Source organism: Dama dama, chromosome 31, assembly GCF_033118175.1.
Source record: "Dama dama isolate Ldn47 chromosome 31, ASM3311817v1, whole genome shotgun sequence".
Lineage (NCBI taxonomy): Eukaryota > Metazoa > Chordata > Mammalia > Artiodactyla > Cervidae > Dama > Dama dama.
Genome location: NC_083711.1, coordinates 59,217,811 through 59,231,508, shown reverse-complemented (window position 1 = coordinate 59,231,508; position 13,698 = coordinate 59,217,811). Strand labels below are relative to the sequence as shown.

Below are 13,698 nucleotides of genomic sequence, written 5' to 3'. Positions count from 1 at the left end.
TGAATCTGTGTCCAGTGACCAATGATTCAATGAATTGTGCCTGTGTCAGGGAGCCTCCATAAAAGCCCAAAAGGTTTGGAGAGCTTCCGGGTTGGTAGACACGTGAAGACTGGAAGTTAAACAGTCCATGCATGGAAAACTACCTACTTTCTCACACCTCGCCCTCTGTATGTCTGCCATCAGGCTGTTCCCAAACTGTATCTTGCTATAATAAACTGGCAAGCCAGCAAGTAAAATGTTTCTCTGAGTTCTGTGAGCTGCTGTAGCAAATTAGTAAAATCCAAGGAGGGGGTCCCTGGAACCTACACTCTATAGCCGGTCAGTCAAAAGTGCAGGTGACAACCTGGACTTTCTACTGGTGTCTGAATTGGGGGGAGGGAAGTAGATTTGTTAGACTGAGCCCCTAAAGTGCGTAATCTGTCTATATGGGCAGACAAATCAGAACTGAGCTGAATTATAGGACACCTAGCTGGTGTCAGACAATTGCTCTGGGGTGTGGGAACGCTCCCCACCACCGCACTGGAGACTGGGTACAGAGTCGTTGCCTTCACACCCTGAGTAGGGGTCTCCATACTCCAGTCATCCCTCAGCGCTGTCCTCCACACATTCCTACACTCCACAGTCTTCACACGTTCCCTTAGAATTCCTTCCAACCTGAAAGCGCTATCTTATTTTCTCAGCCTAGTAAAAGCCTATTCATTCTTGATATACTTTTGTGACCTTCCCTTTAAGTTGGTAATAACTTAAAAGAACATTCAGCATACAATTGGTGTCACAGAAACAGAACGAAATTAAGAACGACCAACTGAATTGATTGAATGGATCCAAATGCAAGCTTCTTCCCACAATGTCAGAGCAGCTATGTGGTCTGTGGTCACTTCAGAGTAAGAATTGAGATGCTCTACCTGCTTCCATGGAAACAGTGGGCGGCAGAGAGGAGCCACTCCCTGGAGATGACTGAGGCGCCACAGTAGGCAGATCCAACGAAGTGGAGGCTGACTTGCCACGGCCAACCCCCCTCCTGGGTATCGGTGCCCCCGATGATGCGGTGGAGGGTGGGGGAACTGCTGCTGCAGCCTTTAGGAGAGGAGGGGTCCCATGAGTTAAAGGCAGACTTGAAAGAAAAACCAAGCATTCAGTCAAATTTTGAGCTGGGTTGGGAAGTAACTAACTAGGTAAGCAACTTGCAATCCCCTGCTTATCTAGAGAGGCAATACGTGGGTCTGTCTGAAACCAGCACCAACAAACCACTACCTCCCTCCTGAAAACAGGCCTTGATGCAGAGTCTCTGTACAGTAACACACATGAGGAGAGGAAGGGACCTATTAGTAACAGCCGTACCAATAAAAGCAGCAGCTGTGGAGTTCAGGTTGTTAGGTAGAGAAGAAAGATTAGTCCCAATAGCAACTGAATTGAGAGTGTCCTTGAAACTGTGTTGATTCAGGAGAGAATTTGTAAGTCCAAAACAAATGAAAACCTAGTTAAGAAAAACTAGGTATCAAAGCAATTATTTTCCAGTGTAAATAGTATTGAGAAGGATATATAATTAATATGTTGGCACATGGCCAATTAGAAATCACACAATTAATAATGACACGTGGCAGATTACAGTTCTCAGGTCATAGCTAAAGAAAGAACCATCTCTTGACATTGATCACAACATAAGGCATAATTAATAAAATCATCCACAGTATTCCAGTACCTATTTCTTTTCTCATAGTTTTTTTTTTTAAGAGCTTATGCCTTGATTAAGGTTATTAGAAAGTAGAAGTTCTTCGTGTAAACACCTAGTGCATGAATAATTACTATCAAGAAAGAAGGCAGAAAATAAAGAATAAGTAAGTTTTAATTATTTCTTATTTTTAAGAATTAAGAAAGAATTAAAAGAATTCACTCTAGAATTTTTAATTCTGAGAAACCATTTCAGATTCAGTTCACCAATATCTACTATTCTTGCCTTGCCTGTGGCAACTTCTGCCAGGGGAATTATACCAAGAATGAAATGAAAATGAAAAAACAGGTCGACTGAGGGAGAAATACAAAAGATCAGAAGGAACGTGTTTCTACTCACTGCAGCCTTCTTCATCACTTCCATCCGGACAATCCACGTTGCCATCACATTTTGCGTTTTGTTTCCTAATGCAAACATCCTTGCCACACTTAAAAGTTCTGTTGTTGCATGGAATACCTAAAAATGAGCAAAAGAAGAGACTGATTTGAGTGAGTAACACTGAGCTCTGTCCACCAAGGATGGCTTGGCCACAGGGTCAGTATTTGCTGCGCATGGCAGAGGGAACTGGAGCAACCCCACAGGGTCTTGTCCCTGCTTCGCAGCAGAGCCTCTGAAAGGCAGGCAGGTGCTAGTTCAGAATCGATTCAACAGCCTCTCCTTTCTTCCACGTAAGGGAGATGCCAAGCAGTCGGCTGTGTCAGTGGCTTAATGACCTCTTTGCCATTACTTTGTCTTGTTCTCCAAGAAAATCTTAAAGCAAAAATAATACTCAGTCCTTTTATACCGTTAGGGGGGAAATGGGCAGATTTTGTGAATATACAGCACACTTGTTCACAACCCTGGCTGTGTGTGTTTTTGTAGGGGCTAGATAGACTATACCCAATCACAACATCTGGCACATCCCTCTATATCAGATCCACAGTATATTTTAGTCAAGAGTAGCATTAAAATTATGTCAGCCAGGAAAATCTTCCAGTACTCTCTCTCTTTCTTTTCCTCTCTCTCTCTCCACACACACACACACACACACACACACGCGCGCGCGCGCGCGCGCGCGCGCGCGCAGACGCCACCTCAATTAGTGAACAACTCATCCATTTTATCTGGGCCCAGGAGGATTCCTGGGACCTGAGACTTTCAATGGGAAAACTAGGACAAGTCGATTGCCCTAGCTCAACAGAGATATTTTGATTTTGGCTTAGAAGTGTGTGCTAGGCGTGTACACCCATGGCTGATTCATGTGAATGTATGGCAGAAACCACCACAATATTGTGAAGTAATTAGCCTCCAATTGAAGTAAATAAATTAATTTAAAATAAATTTAAAAAAATAAAATGGGAAAGTTGAAAAAAAAAGAAGAGTGTGCTAGGGAGAAGAGGAGAGCGCAGAGCACTCCCGCTCACTGTGAGTGCAGTTCTGCTCGTCCCAGCCATCCTCACAGTCCTGGAAGCCGTCACAGGTCAGGGCGCTGTGCTGCCTGAAGGAGCTGGCATTGCAGGCAGGCTTGAGAGTCACTGGAAGGAGAACAGACAGAAGCGGGTGAGCCTGAGACATCAGCGGGACCCTGAGGACCAGCAGTGCCCCTGGAAACGCACAAGTGGTTAAGATGACTTAAAACAAAATGTGTATTTTCTCAAAACTGACCACTCCAAGAGGAAAAGTAGATGTTTAAGCTTTGGGGTAACTCTTTGCACTTTGAGTTTGTCAGATCTGACTTTTGCTGTGCATAAATGTATTACATTTTGGTGGTTTATTTAATTACAATTAAATGTATCATAAGATTTTAAGGAAAATAAAAATCATAAGCTGTTAGCTAAATTGAACTTGTTCACCTTCCTAAACAAGATGGAGTATCCTGAGGTTGAGGACTTTGTCTTACTCATCTCTGTACTCCAAGTGTTTGATCAAGCAGTTGTTCTTGTTTAGTTGCTAAGTCGTGTCTGACTTTTTTGTGACCCCAAGGATTGTAGGCCACCAGGTTCTTCTGTCCATGGGGTTTCCCAGGCAAGAATACTGGAGTGGGTTGCCATTTCTTTCTCCAGGGGATCTTTCTGACACAGGGATCAATCTCCTGCATTGGCAGGCGGACTCTTTACCACTGAGCCACCAGGGAAGCCTGATCAAATAGTAGGTGCTCACGAAAAGTTACTGAATACATTAATGAATGTGAGATCTCAAGAAACAACAGACTTGTAGTCTCTTGGTAAGGAAAACTCTTCTTTAAAATTATTTTATCCTGGAGACATTCATTTCCTGAGTTAGGAAATACCAGTATAAATGTATTATAATTTTTCTTCTTTGAAATATTTTCAGGAATTTCCTTTAAACCAATGACAGATACAACATATTGATGAGCACTCTTAGAAGGTATAATTTCTAAGACATTTCTGTTTTTTTTGAGAAGTCATTATTTGTATTATCTGCTCTTGATTTTTCAGAGGTACATCTTGAGGGGAGCAGAAAGGAGGACATTGCTGTCATATATCTACTCTGAGAGTAGCTGGTAACCTAGACAACTCCTAGAGAACAGCTCACAACATGGCATGATGAGAAATGATGATTACTAAAGCACGGTTCTTGTTACAAAGTAACAATAATCACTTTCACTTGGAGCATCAAGTGACACATTAATAGGGAATAATAACATAAAAAACAAAAGCAACCTCAATCCCTATATAATAGTATATATTTTCTTAAGAAATAGAAGATCCTATAGATTTGAATTGTTAGTGAAACCTAAGTTAAGAGGGTTTTATTTTGTTTTGCCAATAAAAAAAAGGTGTAGAGTCATAGGTTATTTTTTTATGAACATAAGTTTTCAGTTATTTATATTTCTCTAAAGTATGAAAAAGATTAAATAGCATCACCATAGCAATTGTATTAAACTCTGGATATTTATTTATTTTTAATATTTGTTTATTTATTTGGGCTGTACCAGGCCTTGGTTGCAGCACACATGATCTTTAGTTGCAGCATTCAAAAGCTTAGTTGCAGCTTATGGGATCTAGTTCCCTGACCAGGGATCAAACCAAGGTCCCCGGCACTGGGAGTGTGGAGTCTTAGCCACTGGACCACCAGGGAAGTCCCAACTCTGGCTCTTTAGAAGAAAGCGTTGCCAGTGGCGTCATATGGTCTGGTGAACTATTCTTCCTATATTGCTCCCTAAAACTGGAGATAGATTCAGAAATGATGTGCAAATAGTAATGAAAAGCCAAATCAGAGATTCTCTGCCCAAAATAATAATATCCAATACCCTACCATTTAATTATCACCAATGTGATATTGACGTAAACTATACAGGTAAAAATAATCTTTTTCTTTTTATTTTCAACACCTGTACTCCATAAACAAGCATTCTGAGATAGTTTACTTCTCCGCAGATTCTGAACTTCTTTTTAGAGGAAAGATCTGTGCTTTAAAATGGGACCACGTTTAAGATTGTGGTGGATTGAATATTAGCCACAGGTCTTCACTCCCTATAATAGTACTATGCGCCTCCACCTCTGCCATGGTCCCAGCCCTGCCCCTTGACTATGGCCTCATTATTTGACTGATGGAATATGATACAAATAATACTGTTCCAGCTCCAAGCCCAGGACTTAACAGGAAACTTGCATTTTTGGTCACCCCGCCTTTGTTTCTACCACTGCTGTGGCCAGTCCACTAGTTCAACAAGGAAAAGAACCATGAGAAGTAGACTGGACTCCTGCCTGAGAAGAACCAAGCCCAGGAGGACCACAGTTTAGGCAGTGACACCCAGGTGAGTCCAGCCTAGATCAGTCATGCCTCAGACAACCCGCAGAGGGACGATCTGGCGCAAATGACCGTCCCAAGTCACTGAGATTGGGGGTGGGGATCGGGGTAGTTTGTTATGTGGTAATAGACAACAGCTACAAAGACCAGGATATATATCAGCGCCAACATTGGTCCTGGCAAGCCACTTATTCCTGAGAAAAGTCATAATAAAAGCTTGAATACCCACCACAGAAGAGTTCATCGCTTTCATCAAAGCAGTCATTTACTCCATCACATCGCTGGGCTTGAGGGACACACAAACCAGAGGAGCATCTAAAAGATCCAACAGGACAGGCTAGAGACAACAAAAAATAGGAAATCTTGTGTGGGTCCCTAAAATGCACCAGACCACATTAACAAAGAAATGTGAGTTGCTAAGTGATGTGAGTAGCAATGTGGCAATAGTAATAATACAATTTCTCCATCAAAGCAAAGCTATAGCTGATATTTGAAAGAGCAAAAGGGAGAATTTAAGCGAGCAAAGAAAGCAAAGGAATCCACAAGAAGCTGAGTTAACACTGCATCCAGTTCACCATGTACAATCAGACCCCTACATCTCTACCCTTGACTCAGCAAGGATGTGAGTCTTGGCTTTATCCCAAACTCAAAGAAAGAGAAACCTGGAGCATGACTTCGAATCTAGTAGGCTCAGAGTACAGTCTTTAGGGTTTCTGGGGAATTTAAATGGCTTTCTGGTGTCTCTGAATCCTCTATGATCAGATACATCATTCTGAGTCTATGCACTTAATTACATTTTCAAGTGATCTCTGCCATAAAATGTATTAGTAATCACTGATCTTAAAGGTTGGACCTAGAGAGATTAACAACTGTTCTCAAAACTCAGGACTTCTAAGGCACTTCAACCAGCCTACTCATCAAAGATTCATTGCCTGCCTGGCCAAGAATCTTTAGTCCTGGGCTTGTAGCTTATCATGATAGTAATAATGAATGTTTTTTCTCTGCCATGGTCTAAAGGACTGTGTTCTTCACCCCCAGATTGATATGTTGAAGTCCTAATGCCCCAAGTGATGGTAGGAGGAGATGGGGCCTTTGGGAGGTGATAAATGATGAACACAGAGCCCTCATGAATGAGATGAGTGCCTTTATTTCAATAATAGGCCCAGAGCATCCTCACTCCTTCCATCACTCTAGGACTTAATAAGAAGTCTGAGGCCAGAAGATGGCCCTCCTTCAACCAAGTTGGAACACGATCTTGGATGTCCAGCCTCTAGAACTGTGAAAAGCAAATTTCTGTTCTGTATAAGCTACCTAGTCTATGCCTTGTGCAGATGAATAGGAATAGGGCATGGTCAGGTCAACCACTGTCTCAATAGCACACAATGGAGAGGATGAGTTCCTAGAAAAGATTCATCATTCGAAAAAATCGTTAAAAATAAGATAGCTTACTATTTACCTCTGTCCTCATTGGTGACTGTGATATTCTGATATTCAGAAGTGCAAGATTCTGAATCCAGAAGGAGGTATATTAGTATTGGCAGAGATGGAAGGGTCTAACTGAGCTTTCTCTCAAGTCTTAACCTCATGGATTCCTAAGTGATTAACCCTTACTTTCCCTGCTTTTAAAACAGGTCATGAATTTCCTGAGTCAGGGTCTACTCTCTCCAGCACTAATGACTCCCTCAGACATTGCCTTTTCCCCTGATTGCTTCCTGGCCATGTTTCCAGTAGTTCTCAGTGTGAAGTTCAACATTCTGAAAGTTGGAATTTGGACTCCTTGAATGGCCAGCTCTCCCTGTGTATCAGAGGTCTTAGTGAATTGCAACTATTGCCCTTCAATCCACCAAATGATGATGTAAACTTCATATTTACAAAAAATTATGGATGGTGAGAAGAACAATGAATCAAGAAATTGTCTGATATTTCAGGAACAATGTAAGAAACTATTTTTCAATTATAACAAGCAATTATATTATTTCTTCTATAATTTAAACTTCAGCAGAATAAATACATAATTGTATGTATTATTTATCATGTATTTTGTTTCTACTATATATTTATTTAAATATTATTATAAAAATATGCTAGTCAATAGCAGAAGTAAAGAAGCAGTTTTCATTCCTTAAATTCTCAAAGTTTAGAGTCATAAAATGTTGGCCTCTGTTTAACCTTTCGTTACGGTTTCTTAAGGGACTGATCTCCATCTTACGTTGACTGATGTTGTAACTGCCATATTCCACCAAAAGCGGCTTGTCCGAAAGTCTTGAACTGCACTGCAGCTGAATGTGAACCAGAGAGCTGGGCACTCGGAAAATCGTCTGGTGATCCATGTAGGAGCCGCAGTACCTGCCAGCAAGAATTAGGGGCACACAGCTTGAGACTGTGTTAACTGCTTGGTGACCAAACTGACTGATACTTTGGTCATTTGAGCTTCATCAACAGAGACACTTATAGTAACGCTGATGGTAGTCTGATGGTAGTCATCCATCCTATGCTAAGTGATTATGATTGAGTCACTTCTGTCCCCTCGATTTTCTCCCTTGCTAAATAAAACAATAGCAGTGCTCTAAATGTTATTACCTGTTACTTTCCTCACCAATACTTAAAAGTGGAAGAAATATGGGTTTATATCTCTTAGTCTTCTCTCTTCTTTCAGCATATATATAACTGCCTAACAAAAAAAGAATTGCCTACTTTGTTCAGCTTCAGACCTTTCTACAGAACAGAGTGAAATCCATCAACTAAAATTAAAAGCATGCAAAAAATTCCAGCAACACTTAAAACAAAAGACAACAATATTTCAGTCTAAATTAAACTCTGGTGAACTTCAGGGCTTGTCCTTGGCAAAATTTCAAAATAGTGATATCTATCTGCAATATTTCCCTACTTCAATTTCTTACTTCTCATCAGCTAGGAGAAAATGTCCCTCCTATTATTAGTTTTTATTATCTGAGCACTATGGTTAGCAGAACATGAAGTATAATCATTAATACACTGGGTACCCACGGTAAGTTAGGCTCTGCCCTGTGTGGTCAAGACTTTTCCAGGTGAAATATGTAAGTTTCCAAAAGGAACCAATAAACACTAGGTTTGAGGGAGGTCATTCTCCTTTGGAATCTGTGAATGGAAATCGCTCCAGGTCCGCAAAGCATTTGGGAACCACACATGTTCCATGGATCAGATGCTATTATTCAGTGGGAAGAGCCTATCATTTCACAGTTCAAAGTGAGTGAAGTGAAAGTTGCTCAGTTGTGTCCAATTCTTAGCAACCCCAAGGACTATACAGTCCATGGAATTCTCCAGGCCAGAATACTGGAGTGGGTAGCCCTTCCCTTCCTCCAGGGGATCTTCCCAACCCAGGGATCGAACCCAGGTCTCCCGCATTACAGGTGGATTCTTTACCAACTGAGCTATCAGGGAAGCCCCATAGTTCAAAGCATTCATGTACATTTCAGAAAGAATTTTTTGCATTTGGCTGAAGTTCAGGAGCTGATGGGTGAATATATCAGCTCCGGGGATATGAGGAGCTGTAAGGGCCCAACTGGCTAAGTGGGAGCCAGCATCCAAGAGGTACCTAACAGCTGAGTCAAGCTCTTGGGTCCAGAGTCTACTCTAGGTGTTCATCTTGGAATCAGAATCATGCATTCTAATATCACAGTGATTGTATCAGTATCTCATAGTGATTTTAACATGTACTAGAGTTTTCTTCCAAAGATGAGCATACTGATAGTTCTGATGCGAAGAACTGACTCTTTTGAAAAGACTCTGATGCTGGGAAAGATTGAATGCATGAGAAGAAGGGGATGACAGAGGATGAGATGGTTGGATGGCATCACTGATTCAATGGACATGAGTTTGAGTAAACTCCAGGAGTTGGTGATGGACAGGGAGGCCTGGCGTGCTGCGATTCATGGGGTCGCAAAGAGTCAGACACGACTGAGCGACTGAACTGACAGTGGTAGTTTATGAAACGAACGTAAAATACAGTGAGAGACTGAGAAACCCAGCAAGTGTTAGTTTACACGGACAGATGAGTGACAGGTAAGAAAACTGAGATGTAAGAGGTGAAGTAATTTGTTAAAGTTCAAATAGCAAATAAGAAGAGATAGGATTAGGATAGAGTTCAACAGATACTAAACCTTTACACTTTCTAACAAACCAACTGCCTTCCTCTCAGGAACTTGGTTGCACAAAAGCTTTGTGGGAAGCCGTTCCTTTCTCAGCCTTGTATACTGCATTCTGGCTGCCCTGGGCACTCACACCCAACCCTGTGTTCTCTAAATTTAGGATCACCAGGCTTCCGGGTATCAGCATTACTTTTTCTTCCGTCCCTACTCTAGATCCAAAGCCTTTAGGCTACTTAGCAGCAAAGTGTCAGAAATAAGTTCAATTAGAGCCTTTCTGATGAAAAGAACTGATAATGAAAAGGGCTGGCATTTAAAATCCTTTGGGTACTGCTAGCATCAAAGAATCTGATAGGATTTCACCAACCCACAAGACAAGGGGAGGAACTGGCCCTTCAGGAGAAGTATTGAGGGCAGAGAGCTTTCCCAGTTTGTGGGAGGAAACTGTCCATGTTTTGGCAGCAATACATCGTGGGTGGTAGGGGTTGTTACTTAGGTGGGGGAAGTATCCCATTTTCAAAGCGCTCCTTTAAGCATATAAGCTTACAAAAGATTTGTAAAGATTTGTGTTCTGGACCTCTGATTAAATACCAAAATGCTGTATCTTTAAAGCCTTGGGGCATATTCCAAAGTATTCATGCATCTGATGTCTTTTCCTTAGCAATCTTAGTCATATTAATCATAGTTAATATATTTTGATGTATGATAAGCATCATTTCACTGAATGCTTACCGAAAAACTCCACCTTATTACCTCATTTTACAGACTGACAATCAAAGCAATTAAATAATTTGTCCTAGTTAATATAGCTACTAAATAACAGGGCTGCAACTTGAACCTAGGTCTTCTGCCTCCTACATAATAGACTCTTGATTCAAAAATACTTTCCAAAGGAGTACAGGCCACACATTAATAATGGATCCAAGAAAGCCTTTAAAACAAGCAGAAAATGAAAGTAAAAGTGTTAGTCGCTCAGTAGTGTCTGACTCTATGTGACTCCATGGCCTTTAGTTCATCAGGCTCCTCTGTCCGTGGGATTCTCCAGGCAAGAATGCTGGAGTGGGTAGCCATTTCCTCCTCCAGGGGATCTTCCTGACCCAGGTATCAAATCTGGGTCTCCTAGAAAGTCATCTAAGAGTCTAAAGAAAATCGAAGAAGTTTGCTCAGGAAAATCATATAGGAAGGGAAGGTTTCATTCATGGAAGAACAAGAAGCAAAGAGTCAGCAAATGGATTTCTCAGGCTAATTTCACAAGGATCCTTAAAGTAAACTGAGAAGCTAGTTGGCAAAAACAGGGCATCCTGTAATTTTTTAAGATATGAGACCTATTATAACTTTAGAAGCATATAAACAGTAGGAACAGCTAAAGAATGAAGTAAGGGAAAGAGTGAGGACCTACTAGGTCAATTCAAGAAGCCCAGACACCTAGATTTCTCTCAGTTTCTTTCTCCTACTGCACAGAATTGGCTCACGGTTTCTAGCTTTTATAATCACCAAGGCTTCTCTTTACTATTTTCTTTCAGGACTGCAATGGTTTATCTGCCAATTATTTTTGTGAAGTACGGAGTATGTATATCCATATCTCAACAGCATGGAGCAGTGATGGAAACAGGGATTTATGAATCCTGGCTTAATCTTTTACGAGCTGAGCAACCGAGAGAAAATTACTTAACTCCTGTATTTTCTGTTCCCCTGTCTGTAAATAGCAAAGTGAAAACTCTTTGGAGAAAAGGAATCCAAGGCTTTGAACTTCTGGACAAGGCTTTTCATTAAATTCTTCACATACCGTAAACACTTACATGTGCTCATTAATTTCCCACCATCCATGGTCACAGCCTCTCATACTCTTCTTGGTTATTGAATAGTTATGGAATTTCAATGCTATGCCAAGAGTTGAGAGGGGAGACTATGAAAAACAAAGGTAAGTCAGTGTCAGAAAAATGACTCAATTGAAGAATATGTTTCAGACTAAGATTTTGTTACTCAGAACTCACTCCCTGGGCTTGCTGTTTTAAAGGAGTTTATTCCTTGTGCCCTGTGGCACTTGGTGAAGTAGACCAGTCCCCCTGAACAAACCTACCTAAGGAGAAAATGAGAGACGGACGTGAACCACCCAGGGCTTAGGGAGCCGCTGTGAGGCAGCAGTGTGATGACCCAGGTGACCTGGAGTAGATGCATTAGTTCATCTCTACATTTCTGCTTCCTCCTAGTAAATGAGCTCAACTTTGAAAACACCCACTTGTTAGCAAGTATACACACTGTCCTCCCTAAATACAATAATGACATAGTTTATTTAAGACACTATTCTGATTCTTTAGAAAAAGGAAGAATGAATCAATATCCTCTATTAAACCTTAGTATTTTGGAAGGCAGTAAATGAGTCATCCCTATTCTCAGAAAAGATTAAATAAGAGAAGCAGTTACCTATTTGGTACATGCACAAGTGAACACACACACACACACACACAATGCAACTGGCCTTGTTGTGGCATTGAATGCTACGCACATACATCACATCTGATATGCCACAATGCTTGTTTTATGTTCACTTTGATTCAGAGATTAAGACAGAGTTCTCACATTTTAGGGAGTAGAATTTTGGCCTCCTTATTTTCAAGTTGGAGAAGGCAATGGCAACCCACTCCAGTACTCTTGCCTGGAAAATCCCATGGATGGAGGAGCCTGGTACGTTGCAGTCCATGGAGTCACTAAGAGTCGGACACGACTAAGCAACTTCACTTTCACTTTTCCCTTTCATGCATTGGAGAAAGAAATGGCAATCCACTCCAGAGTTCTTGCCTGGAGAATCCCAGGGATGGGGGAGCCTGGTGGGCTGCTGTCTATGGGGTCGCACAGAGTTGGACACAACTGAAGCAACTTAGCAGCAGCAGCATTTTCAAGTTTTAATTCTATCCAAGTTAGATAAGAGATTATTTATTGCAATGTAGCTTTTAACTTTTTAGTTTACCAAGAATTTTGTTGTGATCAAATGTATGAAGTCTCCAAGGTCAGTTTGAAACGGAGGGTAATTTCTGTTTATACATATATTACCAAACTTATTATTTGTATGATTTAATACTCTTCCTAGCCTTATTTGTTGACCCCTGCCCCCGCTGCCTCTGTAATGAGCCAAGAAAAAGGAAAACCTCTTACTGAAGCACTCTCCACTTCTCTTCGTACTTCCTGTAAGTTTTACAAGTAATAACACTATGTCCTTTGGTGCATAAATACTTGTAGTACTTAGATCCTTATGTGGATTGCCCTCTTTATCACTGTAGATTGCCTTCCTTTTCTCACTGAATGCCCTGATTTCAGTATTGTCTGGTGTTAAGGTTGAGATCCCTGCTTTCTTATTGATTATGTGGTCTGGTATAACTGCCTAGTTTTATTTTCAGCTTTATTAAATCACCTTTTAAATTCATTTTGTCTTTTAAAAACAGCATAAAAAAATAAATTAAAAAAAATAAAAACAGCATATAGTTAAGTTTTAGGTAATATTTTGTGATTCAATCTTACTGTCTTGTTCTTCTAACATATGAATTTTGTCCATTGTTATTTCTCTGACAGACATTTGGTTTTTCAATTATGTCATATTTCATGTTACAGTTTCTTTGCTGTGTGGTGTGCTTCTTTCTAATGTGTGTTTAAATGTAGATTTTCCCCCTTAGCCTACTTTTGAGAGGGAATGAGTTGGGTACTTTATGTTTCTGATTTAAATGTCACAACATCACCGTTAGGCAGGTAGTATGATACCCATCCTACAGAAGAAGAAATCTAAACTAACCAAAGACAAGTAACTTTCCCAAGGTTAAGAAATGAACTAATCCTGCATGTCCAAACTAGTCCTGCATGTCTCTGAAGGCCTCCTTTTTCTTAGTCCCAACTAGAGATCCGTGTTGGGAACTCAAAAGGAACAGGGTTGTTTTTTATTCACCATAAGACTAATGAAAACACATATCACATTTTTTCCACTCGTCATCTGACTTTCTCTATACTAAAAAAAAAAAAAAAGATGCAAATTGAGAGACAGTAAACTCTTCAAGGAATCAATTAAATTGTATGTCATAAGAACATATTCCAGTGTAATCC

The 13,698-nt window shown here is 40.6% G+C and overlaps 1 protein-coding gene across 2 annotated transcripts in view; it reads right to left on the bottom strand.

Annotated features, from left to right (window-relative positions):
- TMPRSS7 (transmembrane serine protease 7) overlaps positions 1 to 13,698 on the bottom strand; it is a 45,154-nt gene that overhangs the window by 6,092 nt on the left and 25,364 nt on the right. For both annotated transcript variants that reach the window (XM_061134128.1, XM_061134129.1), the window contains 6 exons: positions 11,409 to 11,515; positions 7,695 to 7,831; positions 5,715 to 5,822; positions 3,136 to 3,246; positions 2,072 to 2,188; positions 906 to 1,077 (listed from right to left, as the gene is read on the bottom strand). In XM_061134128.1, the coding sequence (XP_060990111.1) occupies positions 906 to 1,077; positions 2,072 to 2,188; positions 3,136 to 3,246; positions 5,715 to 5,822; positions 7,695 to 7,831; positions 11,409 to 11,515 (752 nt within the window). The remainder of the gene's footprint in view (positions 1 to 905; positions 1,078 to 2,071; positions 2,189 to 3,135; positions 3,247 to 5,714; positions 5,823 to 7,694; positions 7,832 to 11,408; positions 11,516 to 13,698) is intronic.